Source organism: Dipteris shenzhenensis, chromosome 2 (genome assembly GCF_047967505.1).
Source record: "Dipteris shenzhenensis isolate YYH24624 ecotype China chromosome 2, Dip_SZ_1.0, whole genome shotgun sequence".
NCBI lineage: Eukaryota > Viridiplantae > Streptophyta > Polypodiopsida > Gleicheniales > Dipteridaceae > Dipteris > Dipteris shenzhenensis.
Window position 1 is genome coordinate 63594682 of NC_141597.1, and position 14386 is coordinate 63609067.

At 42.5% G+C, this 14386-nt stretch overlaps 1 protein-coding gene across 4 annotated transcripts in view; it reads right to left on the reverse strand.

The window, feature by feature from the left end:
- Window positions 1–9213, reverse strand: part of LOC147905154 (U-box domain-containing protein 44-like) — a 30280-nt gene extending 21067 nt beyond the window's left edge. Inside the window, exons 1-3 of one of the 4 annotated variants that reach the window (XM_087390589.1) lie at window positions 9001–9213; window positions 8660–8887; window positions 7649–8566 (exon numbers count right to left, since the gene is read on the reverse strand). In XM_087390589.1, the coding sequence (XP_087246715.1) occupies window positions 7649–8566; window positions 8660–8872 (1131 nt within the window). In that variant the 5' untranslated portion in view covers window positions 8873–8887; window positions 9001–9213. Of the gene's footprint in view, window positions 1–7648; window positions 8888–9000 lie in introns of those variants that run through there. The other 3 variants (XM_087390580.1, XM_087390598.1, XM_087390608.1) reach the window with 3 other exon arrangements.
- Window positions 9214–14386: the final 5173 nt, after the last annotated feature.

Sequence of the window (14386 nt, forward strand, 5' to 3'; positions counted from 1 at the left end):
GAAACAAAAGTCCCTTGGACCTGTCACGAATAATCTGCATACCAAGAATATGATTTGCATCACCCAAGTCTTTCATGTCAAAAGACTTATGCAGTTGTTTCTTCAAAGCACTAATCTCCTGCTGAGATTTGCTGGCAATCAGCATGTCATCCACATATAGAATGAGTAGCATCAAACTGCCATCCTTTGCCCGTTTGGTGTACAAGCAGTGATCGGTCTCACACCTATGATACCCTTGGGACTGCATGAAGGCATCAAACTTCTTGTACCATTCTCTTGGCGCCTGCTTGAGTCCATACAAGCTCCTCATGAGCTTACACACAAGCTGCTCTTTCCCTTTAACAGCATATCCCTCTGGCTGACTCATATAGATCTCATCATGGAGATCTCCGTGAAGAAAAGCAGTCTTCACATCCATCTGACATAAATCCATGTCCTCATGAGCAACAAGAGCTAACACTGCTCTCAAAGTAGTCATCTTGACTACAGGGGAAAAGATCTCATCAAAGTCAATGCCCTTCTCCTGCTTAAATTCCTTGGCAACCAATCTGGCCTTATACCTCGGTAAAGCATTTGAATCCACTTTGACTTTGTAAACCCACTTGCATGGCAAGACCTTTCTGCCTGCAGGTAGCTGCACCAAGTCCCATGTATCATTTTGAAGTAGGGAGTCCATTTCTGACTGCATGGCTTTCTCCCACTTCCTTTTCTCTGTTCTTCCCATAGCTTCCTTGAAGCTGGAAGGCTCACCACAATCTGTCAGCATGATAAAATCAGCCACATTATTGGCTCCTGGAACAAACCTGTCAGGAGGCCGTTGTACACGGGTGCTCCTCCTAACAAAATGTTCCGAATTAGGCTGCTGTCTAGCCTGTTCGTCATGCATGACGGGTGGCTGTACCACCATATCTGGCTGTTCTACAGCCCCATTTGCTGGCATATCCAGTGGTGCATCATTGGCAAAATTATCTGGCTGATTTTCAGCCTGTATACCCTCTTGAACAGGGTTATCTGCAGCATCCTGCTGCTGCATATAAATGGGCATTCTTTGCTGTCCGACATCATCATAAATAACCCTCCTGTATTCCATAGGTTGCACGGGTTCTTTGTGTACACTATCCTCTTTAAAGATGACATCATTGCTGCGTATAATCTTCCGTTTAACGGGATCCCATAACCTGTACCCCATTTCACCTTCGTCACCATAACCCATAAAGATGCATCTAGAAGACTTTGGCTCCAGTTTGGTGTGCAGTTCTTTGCGTATATGAGCAAAACACTCGCAGCCAAACACACGTAAGTGCTTATATGAAGGTGGCTTGCCAGACCACACCTCCTCTGGCACTTTCAACTCCAAAGCCTTGTTCGGCGACCTGTTAATTATGTGAACTGCTGTTTGCACGGCTTCTGCCCAAAAGCCATGGGGCAATGCAGCATAAGACAACATACATCGAACCTTCTCCTGAATAGTTCGATTCATCCGCTCACTCACACCATTTTGAGATGCATTATGAGGGGCTGTGAGTTCCTGTTTAATGCCCTTAGCTTCGCAAAACTGTACAAAAGCATGTGACACATACTCACCCCCATTATCGGATCTGAGGCATTTCAGCCTGCGACCTGTCCGATTCTCAACCTGAGCGACAAACTTCTTGAAAGCATCTAAGGCATCGCTCTTATGCTTCAAGAAATAGACCCACACTTTGCGTGTGGCATCATCAATAAAAGTAATGAAATACTTTGCACCCCCTAGTGATAGCTGTGGCATTTCACACAAATCAGTGTGCACTAGATCAAGCGGTGCTCTATTTTGTGGAGTTCTCCTCTTATGAGGAGTCATAGAATGCTTGCCAAATATGCAATGATCACAAGTAGGCAAATCTGAAAATGAAAGAGACGGCAGATAACCCAATCGTGACAGTTCTTGCATTCCTTTAACGGACGTGTCCCAACCGGCTATGCCACAATGAAACCTTTGGCAGCTCGGTTATGGCAACAACATGATTACCTACACTGGAAACATAAAGAGGGTACAAGGTATCACTCTTATAACCCTCAGCCACTACAACCTGGCCATCAGTAATCACCCATTTGGAATCCCCAAATGTGGTGTGGTAACCACTGTCATCCAACAAGCCAGTGCTAATCAGATTTTTCTTGATTTGCGGCACATGGCGAACACCATCAAGCATAAATATGCGTCCATCAGGGAATACTATCTGTATACTGCCAATCCCTGCAATCTGACATGCATAGTTGTTCCCAAGGTGAACAACTCCATGAGTACCTGTGTAGGAAGTAAACCACTCCCTATGAGGAGTAACATGAAAAGAAGCACCTGAATCCAAGAGCCAGGTGTGCATGTCATGGCCATCAATAACCAAAGTATGTGCAATTACAGCAGAAGAGCATAAAACATCATGCCTGTCACTTTCACTGTCTTCTACTGCAACATTCACTGCATCCAAGTCATCTGCCTTGGCCTTGCCTTTGCCTTTGCTTCCACTGCCTGCATCCTTTGCCTCAGCCTTCTTGGCTTTCTGATCCCGTATAAACTTGAAGCACTTAGACTTCACATGTCCCTTCTTGCCACAATAAAAGCATTCAATATCCTTTTTGCCACAGGACTGACTGCGGGATTTGGACTTACTAGCAGATCTCCCCTTCTGCTGAACCTGCCTCTTTCCTGTACCTGCAAAGCATTTGAAGACTTGCTGCCCGCATTATTCTTCCTGCTCATCTCCTCCATAAGGAGAGAGCTCTCCACATCAGCATACATAAGAGTGACATTTGAATTAGACAGGGTCGTCTTGAAAGTGTCCCAACTCTTAGGGAGGGTACACAACAAGAAAGTAGCCTTGAACTCCTCATCAAGGTTCAATCCCTGTGCAATAAGCTGTGTAAAGATGGCATTGAACTCACTCAAGTGTGAGGTCATAGCTGTACCTTCCTTCATGCGAAGGTCTACAAGCTTTTTCAACCAATAAACCTTACTGGCTAAACTCTTTTGGGCATACAACTCTTCTAGCCTCTGCCATAGGCCATAAGAGGTCTTTTCAGCCTGAACATTGAACACAAGAGAATCACTGAGAGTAAGCATGATAGCAGCCCTAGCGGACAAATCAAGCTCCTCCCACTCATCATCTGACATCCCAGATGGCTTGACACCCTTCACCCTTATGGGCTTAGAAATCTTCTTTAGCAGAAGTACATTCAAACACTGTTCTGCCCATAATGCATAATTGTGTGCCCCTTCCAATTTCTTTATGTTCAGAATTGAAGATTCACTTCCCCCTGATGCCATATCAGATAAGGAAAGTACCTGACTCCCTGTAAGTCAAAAAAATGACTAAATAAAATTCTGATTTCTCAGAAAACCTGCTCTATCAAGAGCCAGGAGCACTCACAATAGTGCTGTTTTTACTGTCAAAAAATCTGTAGCAAAACAGAAAATTTTCCCTCCAGTCACTGTACCTTCTGACACACTGTACCGTGCTCAAATAGGCATAAAACAGTAACTTCAGAATGCTGCAGCTGTTCCACAAGTGCTTTATCAGTGCATCATCAGATGACAAAGCACAAAACACTGCTGTCCTGGACACTTCTCCCACCTCAGATGAGGTATTGCACTGATTTTATATGCATAAACCACTTGTCATACACTGTTTTGTTCACTGAAAAAAAAAAGAGGCTCCAGACACTTCAGCCTGTCACAAACCTGTAACAGAAAATGGGACAAATCCCAAGCAATCTCCCTTCTGACAAGGGGATAAAAGGCATCTGAAGGTCTCAAACAGTAACTCAAGTGCTCTTAAGCAAAATCTGGGCAAAAGCCCCTTGATTTGACACCTGTACCAAGTGAAAAACACCTCAACACTGAGGTAGCATACAAAATACAGCGCTCTCCTGGCACTTTCACCTGACAATGCAATGCATAAACAGCCCTGTGTACACAATAACAACACAGATCCCAACGTACAAACACTGAAGAGAAAATCTTTTGAGCACTGTCAACGATGGACAGTTAGGGACCGAGTAAACTCGATGCACCCTGGCCAAGCGTGGCTCAACTGAGATTTTTCAAGGTGTCGTACACAAAATGTGACCTGCAGAAATGTCACTGTATACACTGCGGAAACAAGACCAATGTGAGCTCCCTGGCTCCACACTGCCTCAAGGCATACACTGCATAAACTTCCAGGCAAAAGCCCTTTGAAAATGTCACCCAAAAGCTGAGATTTGCACTCAGCAAAAGCATAAAAGCCCTCTGCAAAATCAAGGCATTACCTTCCCGAAACAAGATAACTGTGCAACCACCACACACTGTGGTACTAGTCACCTCAAGCACGAGGGACACGAGGGTACTTGCTGTACCTTCAACACACAGTTTTGAGAACTGAACAAGCGGGAATGTAGAGCAGAGTGCTCTCTCTTTTTCTTCTTCCCCCAAAAGAAAAATGCCTGCTGTACCTGCTGTACCGGCTGTACCTGTGTACTTGTTGTACCTGCTGTACCTGTGCAGGATATAGATCCCAAAAAAAATTTTCGAAATGCTACTTCTCCTGACGCAGTCCGTACGGCGGCGTCCGTACAGTACGGGCGCATGTACGGTGTCCGTACAACGGTACGGACGGCCGTACGTCCGTACACGAGCTTCCCCCGCGCTGCCTGCACACCGCCCTGCTCGATGCCCTGAGGCTGCCCCGCTGCAGCCCGTGCTGCCTGCGCGTGCACCTGCGCACCGCCTCTCTACCCCTCCCTATCCCCTCGGGCCTCGTGCCCTCAGCAGCGAAGAAAGAGGGAGAAGTACAACGGGGAGAGAGTGGTAGGCAGGAGTGGAGAGGGAGAGGGAGAGATGAAGGCTCTGATACCAGTTGAGAGGGAAAGAAAGAGGGAGAAGTACAACGGGGAGAGAGTGTGAGAGAGGGGTGACACAAAAGATGTGGGTGTGAAGTGTTGAGCCACACCACAAACTCATAGGTTTTATTAGGATTAGGCTTTCACCCTATGACTGTCTTAAGACAATCATAGGTGTCATATCTTTAATTAAAGGGTGGCAATGTGCCTTTACCCCAACATACTCATGGCACCATTTGAGGACATATCCAACAAGTACCATGTGAACCTACAACTGGAGGTAGAATATGCAGGCACACGCTCTTTGGGATATAGTGGAACTCCTCAAAGTGTGCTCCATAGTCTTCGATTGCAAGGGAAGAAGCATCTTGACCTTTGGGTTGATGGAAACTTGTATCCTTTAGACCCTGTCACCCAAAAGAGTCCTCCTTTTCATACATTGCATGATGTTGTTTGGTGTGTGTGTGTGTGTGTGTACGTACGCACACACGCACGATGTTTGTATGAACATCTTTGTGTGTATGCATATACATACATACATATGTTACATGTGTGTGTGTGTATATATATATATATATCTTTAGCTGTGAGCCTATACTTTAGCATGCATGCATAAAGTAACTTCACTTTACTTTGTGGTCACCCTTTGCCAAGTATAGCTCAGCCATGCCTTGCCTTTAGCAGGCTAGCTCTATCCATAGGATCTAGACCTCACCTTTGCTAGCTCTAGTCTCAACCCTAGATTATTTCTAACCCCGTGTTAGACCATGTTCTAAACTTAGATCTATTCCTAGATCCCAGGTTACTCAGGCCTAGGCTTTGATAAGCCTATACCCTAGTTAGTCCAGTCATGGATGGAACAGGCCCCTATTTATAGGGGGCCTGGTAGCCCCCTCCACCATCGACTGGATAGCCGACCAGCCTTGGCCAGGCTCTATAAATAGAGCATGCCAGGGTCATATGCTACTGCTGCCCTGGGGCACCTTCTGCCACGCAGTCAGGGCTTCTTAGTGTAGCTGCGCCAAATCCTTTGCAAGCCAGCCCTCTACTCCACAGATGGTTCATGGATTCTGGGACCTAGCCATACAGCCTCCAAACAGAGATCAGCATCATGTCTAGGTATTCCTACCCCCTACTGTCATCTAACCCCGATGTCCTCCTCATATGGGGGCTCACAGGGAGGTCAGTGTCTTCTAACATTCCCTCCAAACATCTTCAGATCATAAGGAACCATGCTGCTCTGACACCAATGTAACATGCAGGGACTTGCTGTTCAGAAATAGATGAGATGCAACAGGAAAACTCCAGCATGAGAGAGTCCAGAAGTCTTCCTGACGATAGTACACTGCTTTATTTATGATGCAGGCATAAATGCCCTGACTACTGTTGTACATGAGTGCCAAATCAGCATACAAAACTGAGCTCAGAAAACTCCTAGTCTCCCCTTAACTGTGACTGCGGGAGCATGAGCTATATTGCTGAAGCAGACTGTCCAACCTCAATCATATGCTGTCCATCCTGAGCTGTGTGCAACGTGGGACCTTCGCCTTCAACTGCCATCTGGTACGGCGCCTGTACGCAGTGCGGCCGTTGCTGGAGCAGGCAGAGACGGGGCACAAGGGCTGGAACTGTGGCTGGAGGCTGCAGAACTGAATGCCAAACTCAGGGGCAAACAGCCCCTTAAAAATCTCACAGACTTTACAACACAGAAAAACAAATGCAAGGGCGTACTTTAATCGGTTGGTACTGCCAATCTTCCTCTATTATTGTGAAGCATAGGCTCCAGATCTAGTGAAAGAAAGAGTGAACCATTTGAGGCAGATTCTTAAACAGGTATGATTCCTGGAAGGAACAGCGCTCATGGCTCCTCTTCAGAGTGAGGCATATTCATCCACTACATTGCACGATTTTATTTTTATTTTTTCCAGAGAAAAGTACATTGCAAGATAAATATGGTCAACTTTTAATAGGCTCCCACACAGACCTTTGGAAGCATAAGAGAGCTGCTGGTCTAAACAGGGGAGCAATAATTAACACAATGGGAAGAAGACCACCTAAACAAAAGTACAACGATTGAAAAATTAATCCAGAATGTATTAGACAGCCTTTGAGCACAGCCTAAGAGGGAAAGTGGCTTCCAACGGTACCACATTCGATCATATGTATAAGAAATGAAAGAAAAATATCTATACGAAGAGATGGACATGGAAACACAAGTTGGGAAAAGAGTCGTAATCTTTGAATATGGCAAGCGCGGAAGATGTAGCTCACATATGGGTCTAATGTAATGGATATCACGCAAGGCTTCAGCATCAATCACACTTGATCCTTTACCTCTATAGCCACTTCAACAGCTGCCTAGTGGAGATCTTGATATGCAGAGTAGAAAATCCGTAAAGGATTTTTGAAATTGAGAGAGTGTATATATACGATTATGTTCTCTTTGACATGTAATCTGCACTACAATGAGCAGCTATTTAGAGCCACAGCAAGGAATTGACCTGTGCAACATCTGGCATAAAGTCCGGGAAAAACTTCATGAAACCTTGTAAAAGCCTTATGGATCAGGGATTGTTTTAAATATAACAGGATGAGGCAGGTAATAGAAGACTTGAACATTTAAAGAGTAGGATGCCCGCTCTCCATACATGTAGCATTTTTGTACTGCTGGGCAACGTTCAAAACTTCTTTCCATTCCAAGTCCTGTGTTTTTCATTCTATCATAATTTCAGACACACACACATTCCAATCAGGTAGAAATACGACTTGAGATCATTCGAGTTTTACATACCTTGTTATCATCGTCATCTTCTGCAAGAATGCACAGGGTCGCAAGAGCAGTGCAACGCACCTGCTCTCCCTGTTTCAGACAGTCAACGATGATAGGTATCAAGCCAGCAGTTCGAACTTTGTGTTTATTGAGATTATTTTTCATGGATAGAACTTGTATATCCTTCAAACCATGCAGCATGTCCTGCTGGGAGCTCTTGGAAGTAAGAAAGATGCTTGCGTTTTCAATTCGAGCAGTCTCGTTTCTTGCAGTCCATTCTTCAATGGTATGCCGGAGGGCTATGCTGGGTTTCAAGGTTGTACTCTCTAGTGCCTTTCCTGTCATAGGACAAACAGGTGGCCTGCCATTGTCTTTACACTCCCTGAACCATCGCTCAATGGCAATCCTTTCGTAGGTCTGCCCATTCTCTAATGTGACAGGATCCCGCATGACTGTCTTGGTCAAAGGGCATACAAATGCCTCATAAAGCGGCTCTACACGCTTCTGCTCACGGTGACGACTACTGTCATCTGAGAGGCTTGCCGAGTCGTTATTCTGCACCCAGTTGTCCACCATGTTTCCTAACATATCCATCATTTGCAGATCATATGCCTCTGTTGTACCCTGTAAATCGTTCCTCAGGAGCTCCACCTGGAGTTTCAATGCACTAAGATTACGTGGAGCGTCCTCAATCCCCACAGAGCGAGCAATGTCGAGCAACAACCCTGTTTGCAGATCTGGGTCATTTTGGAGGTGAACGCTGTCCTCGCTCAATAATTGACAAATCCGATCGTCCAGCTGTTTCACTTCAAAATGGGCCTGTTGCATGTCTCGGGAGAGTGAATCAATGACTGCTTTTGTATCTTCATGGCCCTGGACAGATGACAAGGGAATGAGGCTCAAACTCCTTCCGATGTCATGAACCACGCTCTCTAGCTGCTGTGCGACAGACCTGCAGTGAGTGAGTAAATAAATCCGGCTCTTATTACTGCATATGTCAATGAGATGATTTGCACAATCGACATCGCGCACCAATGCCTCCAAAATCTCGCGTATCATAGGCGAGCTATCCCTTCCCCTCTGCAGCTCAATGCAAATCGGGACAATCCGTTCCAAATAACATGCCAATTGAATGAAAAAATCTTCCTCCACCAAAGCATTCCGTGCAGAGTTTGCAACCTCTGAAATTTTGTTTACCAGCGACTGCGCAAGTAAGACTGCGGCCGGTAATTCCACTCCTAGCATCTGGGCCGATATACTCTGCACACGACGGACGAAAAGATTTGTTCTTAGGCATGGAAAGGGGGCCTAGCTATCCGCATTTCCAAGGGAAACAGAGCCGGGGTGTCCAATTGGGGCGAAGGGCAACGTACCTGACCGGTGTTCGCAGGATCCCGAAAGCCGGGGCTAGCTGGGAAAGCTGAATTGACGGATACGGAGATGGACAAAGAGAGAGCCGGCGGATCAGAGTTATTCAAACTGCAATCGATGGGCAACTAAGGAATGAATTGGGATTGGCGTGTGTATGAAGGAAGCAGAGGAGAGGAAGCGAGGCAGAGGATGATGATCATAGTGAATGACTGACTGTGTCGTCGACCGGGGAGGGAAACAAAAATTTATCGTCGTTCGCTTTCTAAATACAACTCATGACAGGTGACGGAAGGCTGCCATTTCAACCTTTCCTTTTCTATTTGCCTCGTCAATACCTTTTTCATTGCCGGCCTAATATATTTCCTATCGGACGAATTTAATTGAGAGCCGGCTTTGCTTTGTGAGGCACTTAGAGCGCATTCCCCACCAGAGCATAAATCACGTTCCAACGTGCCCAACAATGCCCGCTATGGTCTTCCATTGTCAGAAGACCACTGGGGACGGACCTGCAATCCCAAGTTGTCTGTCTCTCCACCACCCTGCTCATTCGCATTTCTGAGATTGCTTATTACATTAAAGCCACAAATCCACCGGCTGGGAAGGTAGCTTTGAAGCCTAGCACCGTAATGCCCGGCTGGAGAGGGGAAAAACCCATCTCTAGCGGGGCTTTGAAACGCCAGAGTCAGGCGTAGTGCACTCTTACACCCACTAGACGTCTCATTCAGAACTCTTTCCCCCCACCTTATTTTTTCTCCGCCACCTCACTTGTCCACCCTCCGTATTACATGGAAGCGGCGAAGCTACCACGACCTTGACAGACCCAGGCATGCGTGACTTGCCTTCGACCCCCACGCCTCTAGCTCATCTCCATAAGCCGACGAGTGCTCGATCTAGAGCTGCCATACCCATACCGGACGAAATCAATCTATGTATTATGCATATTACCCTCACACCCAAAAAAAGACAACAGTTTTTTTTTACACCTAGTAGATTTAAATGCTCACCGTCTTCAAGAAATCCTCCCCAATTGTGTGACCTTGGAGGACAATGCCTAGAAGGTCAAAAAATTTTGGCAGGTGAGCAAACCACATCTCTCTCTCTCTCTCTCTAAAAAGATCCAATGCACCCTCAAATCTCTTGATCAATTAGCTATGGGAATTCATTGCTAACCAATGCCTTGATGCTCAAGAGTTCTACTAAATTGCTGCTTTGCTAAGAAGGCTCAAACAAAGGATCTAGGAAGAGCTCATGATGGAGCACAACAAACACAAAGGCTTGTCTGCAACCAATTCAACGCAAAGGTCAAAGGTAATGAAGCAAATCAAGCATGGAGAGCCGAACACAAAAGCAAGAGGTTCAATGGCAAACTTGATGCATTGAGGTATTGAAACTGTTGAAATATTGCAAGCAACCCAAAGCTGAATTGAAGCAAGGTCGAGTGTTGAGGTTCAAAATAGAGCTAGAGGGTTGATTTGATAGCAAACATAGAGGTTCAATTGTTGAAGATTGAAGCAGCAGTTCAAAGCTACATTGAGGTAAATCAAATGGTATCGATTTATTAAACATGATGCTTGATTGAAAACCAAAGCTTGAACACAACTTTTAATCGAGGTCCAAATACAAAGTTCAATGTTAGAAGAAAAAGGTAGAAAGGCTTTTTTGAGTCCCGTTCGAGGGCATCATGGCACACCACAAACACACAGGTTCGATGTATTATTCAAAGAAACCAACGAGTAAAAGTTAAAGGCAATGAAATCACAGAGGTTGATTGAGAGAAGTAAAGGAAAAGTAGAGTCACGAGATGAAAGTGTGATGCCTAGATCACTGAGATGTAGAGACGGGGCTATGTAGACACTCGACACATGGTAGCCAACTATGGAGCAAAAAATTACCTTAGCTCGCTCATGGAGGATCAAACCTGCAACCTCTATCTCCACAGCCCAAAGCTCCAACAACTACAAGATTTTTATGATCACTTTCATGGCATCTATGTGCCTCACTATTAGCAAGAGCAAGTTGCACTTTTTTTGCATATTTACAAAAATAAGAGTAATGTCACACGCAATATTCATTATGGGGATACCATGGAGAGAAATAATGAACTTTTATGTAAATAACATTTTTCTTAATGTTTTTCAAAAGTTTTATTCTTATTTATCCAAGATGACATACCTTCGTTATGTACAGCACCACCATTATGGTCTACTCTTTATGACCCTTTTTTCTATGTTAACCAAGCAATATATGCCTTTTAAGATGGGTAACCATTTCACACTTTTGTCTCTGTCTAAATCTCATACTTAAGGACCTTGTTTTATGTATAAGAGGCAATAATTCCACATCAAGATATCAAGATAGGTAAACATTCTATAATTTTCTCATTTATACTAAAAAGATCTGTTTTGATTCAATCTTGACTTCATTGAGTTTAGGAAATTGCCACGAGGGGATATCTTCATATAACAAATATATGAGGATTCCATAGAAATGTATGGCATCTGTGTCGTTGTGATACAACAAGGTATTTATCTATTTCAAAAAGATGCCACTTCACTAAGCACCAATGAAGTATGTGTCCTTGTGATACAACAAGGTATTTATCTATTTCAAAAAGATGCCACTTCACTAAGCACCAATGAAGTATCAGCCATTTGGAAAGTATCATTTTGGGAGATCGTGTTCTAAAAGAATGGGTACAATACCATGAGAGAATATGTAACTACTGTACTAATTTCTTCATACCACCTCTCGAGACAAGACTGAGAGTAAGTCAGTTACTACCTTTATGTTATGTATATAATTTTTGAATTTAATCTCTCTTAAATTATAGTACTTTTTTCTTTAGGTACTACGCCACAAAAAATGGGAAAATTAGATCTCAAACAACTCAATATGTGCCACCAGATGCTCCTTCCACAAAACATTGATGTCTAAAATTTTGATTGGCAAAAATGGAATTTCCAATGTAAAAAAAAAGCTTTTTGCAATGCAAAAATATACTATTGCATTTACTTTGGATGTGCAAAAATAAAGTAGTAATGATTCCAAATTATTGGTACTATCCTATCTTTATATCTCTTGCTCATAGTCACCCTCAACACACATTGCATCTCCTATTTTGAATGCAACAAGCTTGTGTGTGTAAAAACAAATACTGTGAGCGTGTTGTATATGCTAATCCAAACAATACCTTCGCATCGCATTGGTTCCCCACTTAGTTATAATCTAAGCACATTCTTTTTAGCCCATTAGTCATTCTATCATGCATGGCATACTTCTATTTGGGGGAGGTAAACAAACGTCATAAAATCACTTTAACCTTTCCTTACGTGAACGAATGCTATAGCTTTGCCATAGGAAGTGATTATGTCCCCCCTTAGATCTATACTCCTAGGGAGCTCACGTGAGTTACGATATTGTTTGGATTAGCATATATATCACGCTCGTCACTCATGCTATTTCCTATTACACATATAAGCTAATTGCATTGAAACAGGAAATGTTGTGTGTGTTGAGGATTGTGCGTATGAGTGACGATCTAGAGATAAGCATAATATCAATATGTTTTAGGAATCATTGATAATTCTTTATCTTCACACATCAAAATTAAAAGCATGTATATTTTTTTCATTGCAAAAAAAAATTTTTAACATTGGAAATTCTATTATTTCCAATCAAAATGGAAGGAGCATCAGGTAGCACATATTGAGTTGTTTGAGATCTAATTTTTCCATTTTTTGTGGCGTCGTACTTGAAGAAAAAAGCATAATAAATTAGGAGAGCTAAGATTTAAAAAGTACATAAATGCATAAAGATAGCAACTCACCAACGTAGTGATTTTTCAGCTCTTGTCTCAAGGTGTGATGTGAAGAAACTAATATAATAGCTATGTGTTCTCTTATCATATTGTATTGATTCTTTACACGATTTCCAAAATGATACATTCCAAGTGGTTGATTCTTCATTAATGCTTACTGTGGTGGGATCTTTTTTACAAAGATAAATACCTTGTTCTATCACATGACACAAATTCCATACATTCTAAGTGGTTGATTCTTCGTTAATGCTTACTGTAGTGGGATCTTTTTTACAAAGATAAATACCTTGTTGTATCACATGACACAAATGCCATACATTCCAAGTGGTTGATTCTTCGTTAATGTTATATTTGTAATATAAAGATATCTCTTAGTGGTAATTCCCAAAATTCTATAAACTCAAGGTTGAATCAAAACACATATTTTTATAATTTATTTGAGTTAGGAATTATGAAATGCTTACCGAATTTGATATCTTGACATGCAATTATTGCCTCTTATACAAATTGTTTTTCTCCTAGCACTCTCATGGCGTATGGATCAGGGCTTGTCTAAGAGTGACAACAAATGTTGAACTCATCTCTTACAAATTTGAAGAGTAGATGTTTTGGATGAAACGTTGTTTTGGAGGATGCCCCTAATGCATCTTTCTTTTTCTTTCACCTACACTCCTAGATAAGACTCAATATAATTAAAGAAGAACATGAAAGCATTTTTCTTCATCTAGAATGTTAACACACACGAGCAATTAAACAAACGATCATGTATATTTTCTAGCACATTTAATACACTTTTATTCCAAACATTGTAATAAACACGGTTCATATTTTATCTTGTCCTAGAGCTCATTGCATTCTAGTAACAAGCACTCCAAATCTATTTTAACAAAGAAGTTATTTGCAATCCAAGACCATCAACATGACTTTGGATTTTCTCTTATTGTTTGGTTATAGCAGTCATTCTCTTTTGACAACGCCAACCCATTGCACATAGTTTTTCTTGCCCTCCCTCCATGGCCCAAACATAGATCTCTTCTACTATGTTCTTGATTTCAATGTCGTTACATTGAATGGCATGATCAGACAAGGATCAGACTCGTAAGTTAAATGAGAGGCCAATTCTCTTACAATGTCTTCAACTTGCATGATGTGAGAGATTGTCCCATTCAATGTTTTATGGCTTTTTGGAAAATAACATTGCTTTTTTTTGTCTCAAACAACCCCATTTGCAAAAAACTAGCCTGCTTGCTTTTCTTCTACATTTTAGAAAATCTTGTGCAATTTTATCTCTACTGTATTTTGCTTTAAGATGATATTCATTCCCCTTTATAGTTTTCAAATCTCATCTCTGGTTCATCTTGAGGTAGGATATTTTATTCTTCAATGGGCTTAATCTCTACTTCAATTGTACTTGTGACAATTTCTCTTTCCATACTATGCATAAGGTGTAAAGTTGATTATAATCGCTAAGCACTAACAATCACTCCTCAATATCGTTAAACTCAAAGACACTATTACTCAAAGAGCTTCACCAAGTAATTTTCTTTGCTACTTTAGAAACTTGCAGCAAT